Source organism: Nyctereutes procyonoides, unplaced genomic scaffold (assembly GCF_905146905.1).
Source record: "Nyctereutes procyonoides isolate TBG_1078 unplaced genomic scaffold, NYPRO_anot_genome, whole genome shotgun sequence".
NCBI classification, from domain to species: Eukaryota; Metazoa; Chordata; class Mammalia; order Carnivora; family Canidae; genus Nyctereutes; species Nyctereutes procyonoides.
In genome coordinates this window covers 9,472,100-9,490,384 of record NW_026575052.1, presented here as the reverse complement: position 1 = coordinate 9,490,384, position 18,285 = coordinate 9,472,100, and the positions used below count along the sequence as shown (strand labels likewise).

The window sequence follows — 18,285 nt, the reverse complement described above, 5'->3', positions numbered from 1 at the left end:
TCAGATCTAGTTTGGTTATGGTATCTTTGTATTCTTCAGCTGGCACTATATATCTATTTTGGTTAGCAGCCTCTGCTTTTATTTGTTTCCATTATAATAAGAAATTTTTATTTTTTAAGACTTTATTTATTCACGAGAGACAGGGAGAGAGAGGTAGAGACACAGGTACAGGGGGAAGCAGGCTCCCTGCAGGGAGCCCGACGTGGGACTCCATCCCGGGTTCCTGGGATGACGCCACGGGCTGAAGGCAGCACTAAACCGTTGAGCCACCCGGGCTGCCCAAGAAATTATTTTTTTAAACAGCCTATCACTGATGTTTTGTAGAGGAATTCGAAGGAAATGATAGATTGAGATTTAATTCTTTGGTATTTTAACTAATGGAAGTTTTAGAGAACCAGTGTATTTAACAGAGTTGTAGAAGTATATGACTTAGTAGTACCTGAATTTGAATTATGTATAGGGAAGAGCTGCTGTGTTTGCAAAATAGCTAATAGGAGCTGGATAATGGAAGAGCCCTGGTAGATAGATACTCAAAAGACTAAACTGCTGCCTCTTTCCTTCCAGAGCCTCAGAGGGCTTTCTCTATTACTATTAGAGTATTTGATAGTAGACAACCAAAACTATTTTCAAGCCCTGATGCTTAGTGAGTAAAGAAAGAACTGCTGTTATGGTATTCATTAGATTCTGTTCTAATAGAGGCAGGGGGAGACTTACCTCTATATGCCTGAGCGCTTACTCTGAACAGTTCATACAGAGCCAAAATGGCTCAGGCATCAACAAGTTAAGAAAAGGAAAACGTTTCTATTTTGTTTTAGTTAATTAAAAATTGAGCTTAGAAACTTGAAGGAATGATGCTTAGTTTTGAATACTGTTAATTTTTAGCCTTTTTAAGTTATTTAAGTGTCCTGTGTTAAACTGATCTTGAAATGAAGCCATATCCAGCTTCTCAGTAAACCAGTATTTTTAACCTGTTTTTTCTTGGACCCCACTGATTATAATATTGTTGACCGCAGATTTGTCGGTTTTTTTTCTTAAGTAAAACAGTATTCTTACAGGGAATCTGTAAGTTAGACTTGTAACATTCAAATGATACTTTATATATAGAGTGCAAGGAGCTGGCTCTTCTGCATTTTTTTTTAAGATTTTATTTATTCATTCATAAGAGACAGAGAGAGAGAGAGAGAGGCAGAGACACAGGCAGAGGGAGAAGCAGGCTCCATGCAGTGAGCCCTACGTGGGACTTGATCCCAAGTCTCCAGGATCAGGCCCCAGGCCAAAGGCAGCGCTAAACCGCTGAGCCACCCAGGCTGCTCCTAAAGTGTAGATTTGAACCCAACGTAACTTAAAACTCAACTATTTCTCAACATCCTTCCTACTTTCATAGTTATTAACCTGTTACTCTATGCTGCCATCATCCCATGCCTGGATTGCCTTGTGAATCTGACTGGTTCCCCATAAAATCTATTTTCTACCTAGCTGCTAACCTTTGAGAACATGTCATACCTAGTCACTGGTCAGTTTAGAACTCTCCAATATCTTCCCAACACATTTGGAATAAAATGCAAACTCCTAACATGGTGTAACTTAATCTATCTGGCCACTGTTCTCTTTCCCAGCACTGTCTCCCATGTGGACCGTTTTTTCCCAGTCACTGTCCTGTTTGCTGTTGATCACATATATCAAGTGTACTTCCATCTTTGTGTAGTTGTTCTTTACCTTTGAATGCTCTTTCCTCATATTTTTTACTTAATTTTCTGCTCTAGGTCTCAGTTCAAATTTACCTGTTCAGGGAGATTCTCCTAATTAAAATACAACCTCTTTTCATTATTCCCTTTCCTTTTATTTTTCTTAGCCTTTAATACCTCTTGAAATCATATTTATTTTTAAAAACTTTTATCTCTATATATAATGTATAAGCCTCATGAATGCTTAGATCTTGTTTGTGATATTCACTCTATCACTAGAACTTAGAAAAATACATAGCATGTGTGTTCAACTTATAGGGAATTCCATGTTTCATGAAAAGTTTGGACATGTTCTATGAGTAGTTTGGAAGTTAGTTCCTGTATAAGCTAGGTATTATTTATTGGAACAACTTCAAGCTGATATTTAGAAGATTAATTGGGTATGGATAGGAATGGGAGGGGTTTAAAGTATCAGAGATTTTTGTTTAAAGTATTATTTCCTTGATCATCATGAGGGATAGAGGGAGCAGCAGAAATTAGGTTCTCCCAAGAGAAATGAGGAAATCAGAGAAACTGGTTGACAAGGGTGGGTTTTACTTATTTTGATTTTTAGAAAAAAGAAACATTTGTTGGGATCCCTGGGTGGCGCAGCGGTTCGGCGCCTGCCTTTGGCCCAGGGCGCGATCCTGGAGACCCGGGATCGAATCCCACATCGGGCTCCCGGTACATGGAGCCTGCTTCTCCCTCTGCCTATGTCTCTGCCTCTCTCTCTCTCTGTGACTATCATAAATAAATAAATTAAAAAAAAAAAGAAACATTTGTTATAGATCTATTATATCTATGGTAGAATATTTAGGAAATATTACAGAAAAAAATAAAATTCATTTTTTCATGCATTGATAAACCCATTATTAGTATTCAGATACACATTCATATCTATATGTACATATCTATATTAAAAAACAAAAATAGAGAAATAATTAAAGGTGAAAAGACCAGGCTAGACCAGGGGTTCTAAAAATTGAAGAGAAGAAAATCTTTAGGAGGCAGCATCACCATTGTTAACACTTATGGAGAAGACAAGATGAGACTGAGGAAGAAAAAACTTGAATTTAGTCATTTGAAGTTCATTAGTGACATTTGGGCATACAGCTTAAGCATTAGAGGAAGAAGCCAGTGTTCTAGTAAAAGAGAGTGTAGATGCCAAGGGCCCTCCAGAGTGAGTTTTTGTTAGAAAGATGGTTCTGTAAGGATACCGCACAGATGATGCCTTAGATGTCTTTTACTTCTTTGTAGCTACACAGTGCTAAGGATATGGTAGATGTGTTGGATAACTACAGGAGTGAAATAAAACAGACATGACCATGTGTTCAAAGCATTTGAAAGTGAAAGAAAAGATAAATGAACAAAGGTTTCTTGTTTGCATATTGTTGTGTTATGGGAGATTTGGCATGTTTGGAAGGATATACTGAGCAAAATAGGGGAGGTGAAGAAATAAAAGTTGGCAATTATTTCCAGAAGAATGTGGTTAGAAGAAATGGGCTTAACTGTTATGGTTATCAGAAACTTAATATCCAGTAATATTTGGGCATCTTTTGGATTGCTGTATCATTAATCAGGTCATTTTTCAGAATATGAAGTGTTGATGTAGAGGAGTTTCACCATAAAATTCATCTCTAATGCAGACACTGACTTAATCTTTATGGCTGTGTTTGGGGGCGCCTAGGTGGCTCTGTCAGTTAAGTGTCTGACTCTTGGTTTTGCTCAGGTCATGGTCTAAGGGTTGTGAGGCGGAGCCTGGCAGGCTCCCTGCTCAATGGAGTCTGCTTGAGATTCTCTCCCTCACTTGCTCTCTCTCTCTTTCTCTTTCTCTCAAAGAAATAAATCTTTATTTATTTTTTAAAAGATTTTATTTATTTATTCATGAGAAACAGAGAGGTAGAGACACAGGCATAGGGAGAAGCAGGCTCCATGCAGGGAGCCCAATGTGGTACTCGATCCCAGGACCCCAGGATCACGCCCTGGGCTGAAGGCAGAGCAAAACCGCTGAGCCACCCGGGCTGCCCAAGAAATAAATCTTTAAAAAAAGACTGTGTGTAGATTGCAAATGTTTTAACATAAAAGATCCATCTTTAATGTTGCCGACATGGTGGAAACTTGAAGAAAATTGTGGTCTGATATTAAATACTGAGAAGGTTTTTGATTGTTTAATTCTAACATTGTATATTATAATTTAATCCTTATTACATAATTTTTTTAGTAATTTTTTAAAGATTTATTTATTTGAGGAGGAGAGAGAATGTGCATGTAGGGTGGAGGGGCAGAAGAAGAGAGAAACTTAAGCAGATTCCGTATTGAAGCGGAGCCCATTGCAGGACTTGATCTCATGACCCTGAGATCCCAATCTAGCTGAAATCAAGAGTCAGATGTTCTGACTGTGACACCCAGGTGCCCCTAGAGTTTAAAAAACTTGAGGAAGACCACTTCAGTCTTTATTCAGTTACTGTTTTTAGGGGCACCTGGGTAGCTCAGTTAGTCAAGCGGCCTCCTTTAGCTCAGGTCATGATCCTGGGATTGAGCCCCACATAGGGCTCCTTGCTCAGGGAGGAGCCTGCTTCTCTCTCTCTCTCTCTCTGTGCCCCTCCCCCCTACTTATGCTCACTTGCTCTCCCTCTCACCCTCATTCTCAAATAAATCTTTAAAAAAATAATAACTGTTTTTATGAAAATGCAGATATATTTCCCAAAGATACGTACATGCCATTTATTCTGTGTTATTGTGAAAAAAAGGTAAACTATAAAAATAAAAAATTTAGTTGGACAGATTTTGCACACTCACATTAATTTCCATTTTTCAGTGTGGAATATTGTTCTATGTTAATGATCCTAAGGTCATTATAATAAATGTTATAGTTAACTCCTAAAGATTTAAATTGTCCTCATTCCTCCTTAGCTATCTTTGTTCCCCTAGTCCCTTAGAAGTAAGGTAGTTCGGCTTTATGGCTCTAAAATGCTTACTTTGGGATTTTAATACCGAGATTTTATTTCAGGTGTTTGTAGGTAAAATACCAAGAGATTTATATGAGGATGAGTTGGTACCCCTTTTTGAAAAGGCTGGTCCCATTTGGGATCTACGTCTTATGATGGATCCACTGTCTGGTCAGAACAGAGGGTATGCATTTATTACCTTCTGTGGAAAGGAAGCTGCACAAGAAGCTGTTAAACTGGTATGTGATAAACAAATACCCACTGTCTAGTGGTAAATCACCTCAATTAAAAATGTTTGCAGTTAACATTGTTTCATTTTCTTTCGTTTTTGCTTTGAATGATTAGATGTTGATACATTTGATATGTGATCTTTGTTCTATTTTTCCTGATTATAAGAGTAAAAAGGAATGAAAATACCCAAAGAAATAATGTGTTAGAGAAAATCTCCCATAATTTGAGTAAGTTATTTATTAGATTGGTTATATCTAAAGTTTCTTTTGAATATTTGGCTTCTGCAGTTCCCTCTTTAGATTTCAGGCAAAAAAGATGTGAATTGTTACTGTTAAACTTTAGGACAAGATTCCGAAAAGTGTAATGAAGGTTGGGATGGATTCTGGGGAACATAACTGGGTGACAGTGACTCTTTTATGACACAATTCAGGAAATGATTGAGACTATTTTTGTTACAGCCTAATAATCATAGTTTATTTTCTAAGTTTTTGCCTGTTCTTTCTATCTTTTGTTTACAGGCCCTTCAGTCTTCTCTGTCTTCACTCTTTCTCTCCTTTTTTACTATTTGAGAGGCCCGTCTTCTGTAATCTAGTAATTTCCTTTTACCCTTTGTACTTAATAGTATAATAGTATTAGTAGTAGTAGTACGTTGTAACAGAGTTGTGTAAATTTCTTCACACCTGTATTGGTACTACCATCTCAGTAACTTAAAATGACTGTCATTGTTTTTGCATACTCTTTGCATACATCTAAAAGCCTCACTTTGTCTATTTCCAGTCCTTCTAAAATGGGTACCTCTTTCACCAGGGCTTTTGGTTTCATTAATCACTTCTCAATTAGTTCCACTTCTAGCTTAACCCAGATTTTAGTTTTTATTAAGAACTTTTGCTTCCAACTTGTTTTTATTGAGAAGTTTTCAAAGTTTTATTTCCTAATTTTTGGCAACACATGGATGATTTTTATTTTTTAATAATCATGTATCTTTTAGTAAGCTAATGGGTAAGTGATGTTAAAGCCTAAGAAGCTAAGGAAACTACCACCACCACCATAGTGATTTAAAGAAAGCCTTTTTTCTTTCCTGTCATTTCATATGATTTTGAAGGTATTGTGTTTGATATGCAGTTTAAAACTTTTCATGTTTACATTCAGAACACTGTGTTTGTGTAGAATGTGAAATTTTTCTGAATTTCTCTTTATTGATTATACATAGTTAACTCTTCATTGTTATTTTGCTTTTGGCTTATCTGTATCTAATTTTATCTCTAAGGACCTTGAATGATCAGTCTTGAGTACTTTTTCTGAAATTCTCTGGAAAATTTTTCAGATAGATAACATTGAAATATGACAATAAGATATTTTTAAAAATAAAATGAATAACTGAGTCATTTATGTTCAGAAGAACAGTAAAAGTTAACCAAACTAAGATGAGAGACCATAACAAGTTTTAAAATACACATTTATATAATGGTAAGCATGAGGGAACTCGGTGAGTTTGTGAAGCAAGAAGTGTTTGACCTTAAATTGTTAAATTTTTAGATTGAGATCAGTTGTCCTGAGTTTGGGATGGTTGTGGGGTATCTGGTTCTTTTCTTCCCTGCAGTGTGACAGCTATGAAATTCGCCCTGGTAAACACCTTGGAGTGTGCATTTCTGTGGCAAACAACAGGCTTTTTGTTGGATCAATTCCGAAGAATAAGACTAAAGAAAACATTCTGGAAGAATTCAGTAAAGTCACAGGTAAAACAAAAATGTATTTAGTAGAAGTTAGTTTTGGGAGATCTGTGGTACTATTTACAAGTACAAAAAAAGGAGGTATATATTAATCTAAAAATTCAAATCTTCAGTGTCTAAGTTGCCTCCTTTCTGCTTTACAGTGGTTTGGTCTAAGCATGTTCCATTATATCCTTAATTTATTGGAATGTCCCTGTCTGTACCTTCATTAATCTTTAGGTTTTGCCAGAGTCTTTGTCCTGTAGCCCTCCAATGAAGGCTTCCTGACATCCATTGTGCTTTAGGGCCAAGAGGATAAGTTTTTATCCTCCTTTCTGTTACCTTGTCTAGATCAGATTTTTCAAAATCTCCAGTTCTAAATCCATGGAATTGATTGAGAAGTTCATTTTACATCACAGGTCCATATACATTTATTTAACAAAACTGTACTTTCACGATCTGGCGTAATTTTTCCTATTCCGTTTTATTTATTTATTTTTTAAACGTGGATAGAGATTCTCTGATGCTAGCTGTGGTTTAAGAAAAAACGAAATACTGATTTAGACCATTACTTGCCCTCATAAAAAACACGATTTTGTCATCCATATATACTGTCCATTCTCTTTCTTTGATGCTGTCACCTATTGCTCTTCTGGATTCATCTCCCATTAATTGAAGATTGCTTTTGGCTCATAGTCTTTCTCTTCTGCCCTAAATTGACTTAGTAGTACCTTTGAGATGTAAGTGGATGGACCATCCAGTCCCCTAGCCTCCTAGTTCTAAGACTACCTCATCTCCAGTTCTTTACTTCAGCTCCCCCACATCCAGAGAACATTCTGGAGCTTGCTGCCAGAGATTCTATCCACTCCAAAATCTTGATTTCTAGTGTTCTCCTTTGTAACCACTGCCACCATCCATCGCAGTTGTGTTGGGCACATGCCTCTAATAGTGCAGTTCTTTGATCTCATCTCTTTATTATCTGTCAGCTCCTTTTTGGCTTCTTATCCATTTATTCATTCCTTCAGCAGGTATTTATCCAGTGCCTATTAAAGTGGTGGCATTGTGCTGTGTGCTGGGATGCAATGGTGAATAAGATCTATTTTCTGCCCTTATAGAGCTTACATTCTGGGAAAGGATAAGACCAAAAATTAAATATTTACACAATGTGGTAAGCACTGAGAAGAGGGAAATAAAGGATACTTAGCTGGAGAATAGCTACTATCCCTGTTTTGATGGTTATGGAAGGCTTTTCTGATAAGATGACATTTCCAGCAAGCCCTGAAGAATGAGGAGGATGTAGCATATAAAGAGCAGAGGGATATGCATTCTAAGAGAGCAAGATGTGCCAAATCTCTGAGGCAAGAAAGAACTTGATGTATTAAAGCAACTGAGAGAAGGCCAGTGTTGTTAAAATTACTGTAGAATTAAAGGTAGAATTAGATGAAGTAGGCAAGGCTTTTGTGGACCTTTTAAGGAGTTTAGATTTTACTCTTTGTAGAACAAGAAGGTATTTAAAGATCTCAAGCAGGGAGTAACATCTGTTTGATTTTTTTAGAATATTATCCCCACTGCTATATGGATAATGGTTTAGAGGGGTTTAAGTGTAGGAGCTAATCAAGCTAATCACTTAGTATCACAGTAGTTCGGACAGAAGATTGGACTAGGGTAATAGCCGTGAAGGTGGAAAGAAATAGATGGGCTTGAAATTGGGTAGGGGAGTAAAGGAAGTATCAAGAATGAGTCCTCAATTTCTTGCTTGAGAGCCAGGGGGTGGTTCTTATTATTAGATATGAAAGTAGAGAAGACAGATTTGGGGAGTGGTGACTGCAGTTTTGGACATGTTAAATTTGAAATGTCTTTGAGTCTGGGCTTGAAATAAAATGTAAGCATTCTTAAGGATAATAGATAGCTTTTTAAAAGTACAAACTAGCTGATACTACCAAGAAAGAACATATGTGGAAATATGAGAACACAAGACTAAGACCAGAGGGACACCATTATTTAGCAATCGTTTTCATTCTTGGTAAAAACAGTAACTTTTAAGTTAGATCCAAGGATAATTTTTGATCATGATTACTTGGTTGAATGTAAGTTCTCTTGAATTTATATTTATAACTTGGTTTTTAAATTCCTTGGTAGTATTTTCATAAATTTATAAGGTCATGTTATATCAAACACTCTAAAACATGGTAATATGTTACATGTCAGAATACAGTAACTGGACCTGTTTAGGGCTGTATCCTCAGGACCCTGAAAAATTAAAAAAGAACATAAAATACTGTTTCACAACTTTTATCTAACAATGCTGATTTAATTGTCTACTAGGTAATTAGGGAATCATTTTGAGGCTTCTTCAGTATTTTTTGCTCTTTGGCAAATGGATTTAGGTCTGCCTAATCGCTAGATGTGTGGTGGATGCTTTTGGCTTATATATCTGGCTGTTGGTTTAACAGAGGGTTTGGTGGACGTTATTCTCTATCATCAACCCGATGACAAAAAGAAGAATCGGGGGTTCTGCTTCCTTGAATATGAGGATCACAAGTCAGCAGCACAAGCCAGACGCCGACTGATGAGTGGAAAAGTAAAAGTATGGGGAAATGTAGTTACAGTTGAATGGGCTGACCCTGTGGAAGAACCAGATCCAGAAGTCATGGCTAAGGTAAATGCAGTTGTTTGGGCTGGGAGTGAGATGGTTATTTAAATTTTGTGCTTCACGGTAAAGCTCAACTTTTAGAAGTTTCATGTTAAATATAGTTCTTGATGTTAATTCTAGGATGTGCTTTTTTTTTTTTTTTTAAAGATTTTATTTATTTGTTCATGAGAGATGCACAGAGAGAGAGGCAGAGACACAGGCAGAGGGAGAAGCAGGCTCCCCGCAGGGAGCCTGATGTGGGACTTGATCCCGGGATCACGCCCTGAGCCGAAGGCAGATGCTTAACCATTGAGCCATCCAGGCATCCCTAGGATCTGCTTTAATACCAACTTAACAGTCTGTTGGTATCTAGAAATTTCCAAATCATCCCTTTTTCCAGAGATTAAATGTTCAAAAGGAACTGAAATGAAATTCCTTTAAGTATTTCCATATACACTGAGAATGTGTTTAGTGCTAGGTACTAGGAGGGCTACAGAAGTTTAAAAAAGTCAAGACAGAAGTAGTGTTTTATGGGGGTTATGAAATTGTAATCCTCATCGACCATCCTATGACTTTTATTACATGGCCATTGATTATATTTTATTTAAATTATGGCTGATTTTTTTTCTTTCTTTTTTTAAATTTAATTATCATGTTCCCTTAGACTATTGTCTCCATGAACAAAGACAAAGGGTTATCATGCTTGCTATTATGTGATAGTGGCAAAATATACACAGCAGGTCCTGTGGCAAGCCCTCCTAAGCCTCATACTTGCATTGCTACAATCTTTGGTAAATAATGGTGCTATGAGTCCTGATTGTTAGGCTTACCTTTGAATGACTCCTCAGAGTGAAGAGATTCATCAGAGTTGCATTTGCTGTTTTAGTGAGATTTTTAGTATTTTGGTGTGTCTCTTCCCTTGGTGAGGTAGCAACTCTGATGATCATAAGTTAGTGGTTGAATTCTCCTAATCTGAGAAGTCTTTCTCTAAAGCTTTTTATTCCAGGTTCTGAGCAGGTAATCTTCACTCTAATTAGTTTGGAGGAGAGCCGCAGTTTATGCTAGTGTGATCTTTTTATAGGTAAAGACATCTTTGGGTTGAGACAAGATCCACCAAGAAGGAACCAGAGAAGGGCTTAGATGTGCTGCTCCTTGTCTTTTTTCTTGTATTCCTTGATTAGATTTGTGTTAAGGAAAGGGACTGGGAATTTAAATAGTATGTATGTATGTATTTATTTATTTATAACTTGATTTTAATTCATTTGTTTCTTTTTTTTTTATTTGTTTCTTCTAATATAATTTGACTTTGGACAAACCTATTGAACTTGGATGTCCTCTATTTTATTGAAGTTGGATAAATCTCTTAACCCTTACAATTTTGACCTGCCTTGTAGAAACTGAGTAGAATTTGTATTGCTTTTTCTGTAAAAACATGTTTAAAAAAGCATAGGTATATTACACGTTAGATGAATAAAATTTCCAGAAAACCAGTGTAGCTGGTGGTTTGTTCATCAACACTATCCACGTACCTCTTAAAACCTTTCAGATTAAATGCATCCTAAACTTCTATAGGGTTAGAAAACGTCAGCATTTTATTCCAGGAACTAGTCTTCCTAGATTGTAAGTTTCAGAATGAAAAGGGGGCCTTTATAAATAGTATTTTTTGGTTTCTTCTCTGAAAAAAAAAAAAAATAAAAGATTTGTATTGAATTTTTTGGAAAAAGTAAATAAACCAACCGAAGCCTGTGAAACATAGAGTTTGACCCCTATGACAACACTGTAAAAATAAGGGGGGTAGAGGTGGAGGTGGACAGTGTCAGATTTTTCCCACCCTTGAATTAATACCTTCCTCCAAGTAATTTTTATTCATATACTCCTTTATCTGAGGCAACAGTTCAGTGGGTATGTTAATTTTTTTTCTTTGAATAGTTCCTTAGTTTAGAAATCAAAATTATGTAGAAAGGCATAGACAGAGAAGTCTTACTTCTGCCTCGCTCCGTCTACTGTATTCCCTTATCTCCAATACACACCCATATTTAGTAGCCTCTGGTTTATTCTTTTAGTTCTTCCTTCCTTACTTAGGCAGATACAGGCAAATATGAGTATATATTCTTACTTTCTGACTTTAAATGATGGTTATAGGTAATCTGCATTCACTGATCTATATTTTCTCTATTCGTTATCCTGGATCATTAGCTCTGAGGAAGTATACCATTATTATGTGTACCGCTAAGAAGTGTTTCCAATTAAATTATGACACTGCTTGCATGTCACATTGGCTGGAAGTTGGATCCCTATTTCAGAGAAGTAAAAAAGGGAAAAAAATGTCTTAGTAACAGTGTATGTTGGCAGCCTCTTCATATCCACTCTTAGAGCTCTTCCTCATTTTTTTATGGCTACGTAAGATTCCACTGTGTGGATGTACTATACTATATTCAGCTGGCTGAGCATTGGTTTGTTTTTAATCTTTTATTACAATACTGTAATGAATGAGCTTGTGTCCTGTCAAGTTACTAAAAATGCAGATATACCTGTAGGATAGATTCTCAGAGATAGAATTTCAGGCCACAGAGTACATGCATCTGTAATTATTAAGATATTGCCATATTCCCCTGTACCATTTTACCCTCTCACCAGCAAAATATAAGAGGCCCACTTTCTTTCTCATCCTTATCAAAATAGTGTGTGATCATATTTTTGGATTTTGCCAGTCTGGTAAACCATCATAATTTGCTTCTCTTACTGTGCATGGGTTTAAGTTTTTAATATGTTGAAGGGCCATTTGTGTTTCCTTGTGTGAACCTTGTATTCATGAATTTTGTCTGTCTTTCTATTCAGTTTTCCATTGAGCTATTTCTTATTTTCTGGAGCTCTGATTAAAAAAAACCCAGAGATTAACTCTTTGTGATAGAAGTAATTTGTCTTTGGCTCTACTTCTGGAATGTTTTTGCCATGTGAAAGCCATTTATTTCTAGTAGTTGAATTTTATTGCTCCTTTATATAATAGATTTTTTTTAAAGATTTTTTATTTATTTATGAGAGACACACAGAGAGAGAGAGGCAGAGACACAGGCAGAGGGAGAAGCAGGCTCCATGCAGGGAGCCCAATGTGGAACTCGATCCCGGGTCTCCAAGATCACACCCTGGGCCAAAGGCAGGCACTAAACCGCTGAGCCACCCATGGATCCCTATATAATAGATTTTAAGTCACAAAGCCTTCCTTGGAGTAGTTATGTAAAGGAATTACCTTTATTTTTTTCTAATATTTTTCTCTCCCCATCCCTGCCCACCCCTTTAAAATTTTTGATGTATTTGGAGTTTATCCAGGTGTATTTTGAGATATGAATCCAGCTTTTTTTGTTTAGATTTTAATTTTTAATCTTTTTAAAAGATTTTATTTATTCATGAGAGACAGGCAGAGACACCGGCAGAGGGAGAAGCAGCTTCCCCGTAGGGAGCCCAATGGGGGACTCAATTACAGAACTCCGGGTTCACACCCTGAGCCAAATGCAGAAGCTCAACTGCTGAGCCACCAGGCATCTCTAAGATTTTATTTTTAAGTAATCTTTACACCCAGTGTGGGGCTCAAACTCATAACCCTGAGATCAAGAGTCACATGCCCCTCTGACTGAGCCAGCCAGGCACCCCCCCCCAACTTTTATTTTTATCCAGGTGAACATTATAGTTTGTTATATCTGGTAGGGCTGGTCTCTCAATTTTGTTATTTTTTTTTCCTATTTATTTTTTCATATGAACTTTAGAATTAGCTTACTCAGTTCTAGGGGAGCAGAACTGCAAAGCATGTTGTTTTAGTTGATACTTAGGGACCTCTTAAGTTTGTGGATTATGTGTCGGTTCCTTGAAGGTTCTGTTTACGGGGTTAGGTACTTTAATGACAGCAGGAGAAGGAACCAGAAATCTATGTAAATTGGTAACTGACAGAGTAATTTTCTTGGCAATTTTTATATTTTCTGTGATGCACATTTATTATTAATTTTAAAAAAGATTTTATTTATTTATTTGACAGAGCATGAATAGGCAGACTAGCAGGCAGAGGGAGAGGGAGAAGCAGGCTCTCAGTAGAGAGCCTGATGTGGAGCTCGATCCCAGGACTCTGGGATCATGACCTGGGCCAAAGGCAGACTCTTAATCAAGTAAGCCACCCAAGCGCCCCTATTTAATGTTTTTGAGAAGGAAGGCCTGCAGTGAGGATAGGAAGAAATACTTTAATGTAAGACTTCAGCTAAAATTAAGTAGCCGATGCCAATTTGTGTATTTGTTGTATTAGGTGAAAGTTTTATTTGTGAGAAACTTGGCTACTACAGTGACAGAAGAAATACTGGAAAAGTCATTTTCTGAATTTGGAAAACTCGAACGAGTGAAGAAGTTGAAAGATTATGCATTTGTTCATTTTGAAGACAGAGGAGCAGCTGTTAAGGTAGAGATTTTGAAATTTTGCTTCTTGATATTTGAATTTTGTTGTTGAAACTTGCAAACACATAAAATGACTTTAAAAACTGAAATAAAATTGGTTTTCAGCTTTTGCCGAACTCTGGGACTTTCTTTTAATAATCTGTGAAGTGATAGTAATGTAACAGGTAAGACTTTGTATTTCAAAGCCTGATTATTACTAACTGGGTTTGTGATTTCAGGCAAGTTATTTTTAATCTCTGTATTGTTTTTGTAAGCTTAAGATTTGATAGCATGATGCCCTGGAAATACTACAAGATACAGTAATTAGGTGCTGTAAATGATAAATAGGTAACAAATCATATTATAACTACTTTACCATAGTTTGTGGACCTGTGAAAGATCCAGAGCAGTGTACATAACACACAGCACAGCCTATAGAATTCAGCAGATGTGTTCTGAGACAGTGGTTAGTTCTTTATAAATTTGTCTTTCTTCAGTCATTTCAGAATTCTTTCTTAAATTTTTTTTTAATTGTTTATTTATGATAGTCATACAGAGAGAGAGAGAGGCAGAGACAAGGCAGAGACATAGGCAGAGGGAGAAGCAGGCTCCATGCACCGGGAGCCCGACGTGGGATTCGATCCCGGGTCTCCAGGATTGCGCCCTGGGCCAAAGGCAGGCGCCAAACCGCTGCGCCACCCCGGGATTCCCTCAGAATTCTTTCTTTCTTTTTTTTTTTTTTTTTAAGATTTTATTTATTTGAGAGAGCGAGAGAGAGAATGAGCAGTAGGGAGGGGTAAAGGGAGGGAGGGAGGGAGGGAGAGAGAGAGAGAGAGAGAGAGAGAGAGAGAGAGAGAGAGAGAGAGAGAAAGTAGACTCCCTTTTGAGTAGGAAGCCTGATTCGGGGCTTGATATCCCAGGACCTGGAGATCATGATCTGAGCTGAAGGCACTTAACTGACCGAGCCACCCAAGCGCCCCCAGAATTCTAATAGTATTAAATGTGTTGCTGGTTTCAGTAGTTGGTGAGAGATATTTGTTGCGTATAGTAGTCCATTTGATGATAAAATGAAAATTGTGGAAAAGTATTTTCATGTGGTGGCTAGAGTATAAAACCTGAATATATGTGCTGTTTTCTGCCAATAATGATCAGTATAATCTCCAATGGATTAAATTTCTAGTTTCTTTTTCCTCTCACCTTTCTTGGTGAGGGGAGAGAAGGCAAAACATTAATAAGAGCTGTTTTATGTATTTGGGGAGGTAGGTTCAAAATCTTCAGTGTTTCAGTCAGGCCTTGTCCTTTTTCTTCATGGTCTTGTGGAGTGTTGCCCCCTTTAATTTGAGCAGTTTCTGTTTTCTGCCCAGGGTATTTGCTTTATAGAATCTTTGGCTAGTTAGAATTTATTGGTTTGTCTTTTGATGAAAGCTAATTAGTGAGACAGCATTGCTTACAAAATTCACAGTGTAGTGCTGAATTTAATGTTAGTTTCTGAAATTGCCAGTGGTATGAAACACAGATAACTAATTTATACCTTCTGAGTATTCCTATTCATTCCGTTGTTACTAAATAACCGGTTGCCTCTAATTGGAAAGAAGTATAAAAACTGGTAGGGTAGTGAAGTCTGAAATTACAAAATGTCTCAGCAACTGAGAAGCTTCTGTGGACTTATTTCATTGCTTTAGGTGAAGTAGCCAAAAGCTAAATGTGGTAAAGGGGAGCAGTTAAGCATGTAGAGGAGGACTGATGTAATCTTTGTCTAGATGCTGGTAGATAAGTGAATGCTCTATGGATAGAACATTTTATTCTGTTTGTCCAGAGAGGAAAAGGTAGTGTAGGGAAATAGAAAGAAAGGCTGTAGGGAGGAGGTGTGATATTTTGTTACTGAGTTACTTGAACTTGGAAGTGTGGCAGAGGCTGTTAGGTGGAACAACATATATAAAGGAGTAGAGCATAGAATGCTTTTAAGGTGAGCACTCGAGTCTTCCTTAGTCCATGTCTGTTCTGGGCTCTGCTCTTAACTGTTCAGGTTAAGTATGCTCTAGGTGAAGTGTTGTGGGGGAAACCTAGGCATTTTTTGGTCCGTGTCTTGTTCAGTTTCACTGATAATCTCAGTGACCTCATTTGTCTTTCAAATCTTTTAAGATTTCTGTGAAAGAGCAGTTTCATATTTACATATTGAGTGCCATATTTTTATTTAAAAATTTGAGTCCTGAAAAGTTTGTGTTACTTAAGCACTTTTCCCAGATGTGGATTTGCTTCTTTGGTTTGGTTCAACTTTGCAGGGTTAGTTATTTGGAATTAAGGAACAGTGATACGTAACTCTAGAAGCCCTTTTATTTTTCTAAATAGTGGGACATGAGTTCTGTTTTGAATATAATTTACACATAAGTAAGATGGAGGAAAATAAGTATTTTGTATTTTTTTCTTCATGGCTAGATTTCTTTTGCCAGTTAAAATAGTTGTGAAATAAATTGTTTATTAATTGTATTAAATGCCACAGATATGTTTATGTAATTATGTTTTAAAGCACTGTCTTACTTGCAAAATAAATTTATTTTTACAATTTTATATAGGCCATGGATGAAATGAATGGCAAAGAAATAGAAGGGGAAGAAATTGAAATAGTCTTAGCCAAGCCACCAGACAAGAAAAGGAAAGAGCGTCAAGCTGCTAGACAGGCTTCCAGAAGCACTGCGTGAGTCTACATTTTAATAACTACATCTCTGAACAAAGAATAACTTGGTAATAGAGATCAAGTTAATAAAAAAATTCAGGAATAGTCTTGAAGTAAGCTAATTTGTTTTTTTCTCTTTTCTCCCTTTCCTCCATTGCTAGGTATGAAGATTATTACTATCACCCTCCTCCTCGTATGCCACCTCCAATTAGAGGTCGGGGTCGTGGTGGGGGGAGAGGTGGATATGGCTACCCTCCAGATTACTATGGCTATGAAGATTACTATGATGATTACTATGGTTATGATTATCACGACTATCGTGGAGGCTATGAAGATCCCTACTACGGCTATGATGATGGCTATGCAGTAAGAGGAAGAGGAGGAGGAAGGGGAGGGCGAGGTGCTCCACCACCACCAAGGGGGCGGGGAGCACCACCTCCAAGAGGTAGAGCTGGCTATTCACAGAGGGGGGCACCTTTGGGACCACCAAGAGGCTCTAGGGGTGGCAGAGGGGGTCCTGCACAACAGCAGAGAGGCCGTGGTTCCCGTGGATCTCGGGGCAATCGTGGGGGCAATGTAGGAGGCAAGCGAAAGGCAGATGGGTACAACCAACCTGATTCCAAGCGCCGCCAGACCAACAACCAACAGAACTGGGGTTCCCAACCCATCGCTCAGCAGCCGCTTCAGCAAGGTGGTGACTATTCTGGTAACTATGGTTACAATAATGACAACCAGGAATTTTATCAGGATACTTATGGGCAACAGTGGAAATAGACAAGTGAGGGTTTGAAAATGATATTGGCAAGATCCGATTGGCTCTAGATCTACATTCTTCAAAAAAAAAATTGGCTTAACTGTTTCATCTTTCAGTAGCAGTTTGCTGCCATTTGTATTGGGCTGAAGAAATCACTATTGTATATATACTCAAGTCTTTTTATTTTTTTCCTCTTTTCATAAATGCTCTTGGACATTATTGGGCTTGCAGAGTTCCCTTATTCTGGGGGTTACAATGCTTTTATCGTTTCAGGCTTCATTTTAGCTTCAAAAACAAGCTGAGCACACTGTTAAAATCATGATTTTGCAGAACCTTTGGTTTTGGACAGTTTCATTTTTTTGGATTTGGGATAGACTACATAGGAGTATGGAGTATGCTGTAAATAAAAATACAAGCTAGTGCTTTGTCTTAGTAGTTTTAAGAAATTAAAGCAAACAAATTTAAGTTTTCTTGTATTGAAAATAACCTATGATTGTATGTTTTGCATTCCTAGAAGTAGGTTAACTGTGTTTTTAAATTGTTATAACTTCACACCTTTTTGAAATCTGCCCTACAAAATTTGTTTGGCTTAAACGTCAAAGCCGTGACAATTTGTTCTTTGATGTGATTGTATTTCCAATTTCTTGTTCATGTAAGATTTCAATAAAACTAAAAAATCTATTCAAAACATTACCTATTTCAAATTCAATTGTGTCCTAAAACATTATTTTATTCGTAATCCTTGCAAGGAATATTGTTTTCAAATTATAACTGCCTATGTGAGTGATCAAATTCATGCAAAATTTCTTGTCTATTCCAATATGCATCGTGGCTATCAAACTGAGGATTAGTCTAAATTCTAGTATTTATTACAAATAGCACTTTATTGATTGGTGTTCTCTCATAGTCTCTTCTAATTTTGAAATTTTATCCTTTATTTTTATAAAACAGGTTCAAAGGCTTTGAGCATTCTTGCAGGCATTGGATAATTTGCGTTAAATAAAATGGGGTTGGGGAAGCAGACTGCAATTTATTTTGACCCACATTCTTTCTATAAAGGATAATTTGTTGCCTGAAGACCTTATTTGCTGGATAAATGAATGTATAACAGGAAAAAAAATGTTAGAACTGTGGCGTCAATTGCACTGCGGATTAAACTTCAGTTTTAGTATACGTGATTGTGACTACCATTTCAGTCTT

The 18,285-nt window shown here is 37.0% G+C and overlaps 1 protein-coding gene across 3 annotated transcripts in view; it reads left to right on the top strand.

Moving 5' to 3' along the window:
- The window catches only part of HNRNPR (heterogeneous nuclear ribonucleoprotein R), a 31,510-nt gene extending 13,735 nt beyond the window's left edge, over nt 1–17,775 (top strand). For all 3 annotated transcript variants that reach the window (XM_055331715.1, XM_055331714.1, XM_055331716.1), the window contains 6 exons: nt 4,735–4,911; nt 6,504–6,639; nt 9,066–9,271; nt 13,533–13,682; nt 16,231–16,352; nt 16,493–17,775. In XM_055331715.1, coding sequence (XP_055187690.1) covers nt 4,735–4,911; nt 6,504–6,639; nt 9,066–9,271; nt 13,533–13,682; nt 16,231–16,352; nt 16,493–17,105 — 1,404 coding nt within the window. In that variant the 3' untranslated portion in view covers nt 17,106–17,775. The remainder of the gene's footprint in view (nt 1–4,734; nt 4,912–6,503; nt 6,640–9,065; nt 9,272–13,532; nt 13,683–16,230; nt 16,353–16,492) is intronic.
- The last annotated feature ends 510 nt before the right edge of the window (nt 17,776–18,285 follow it).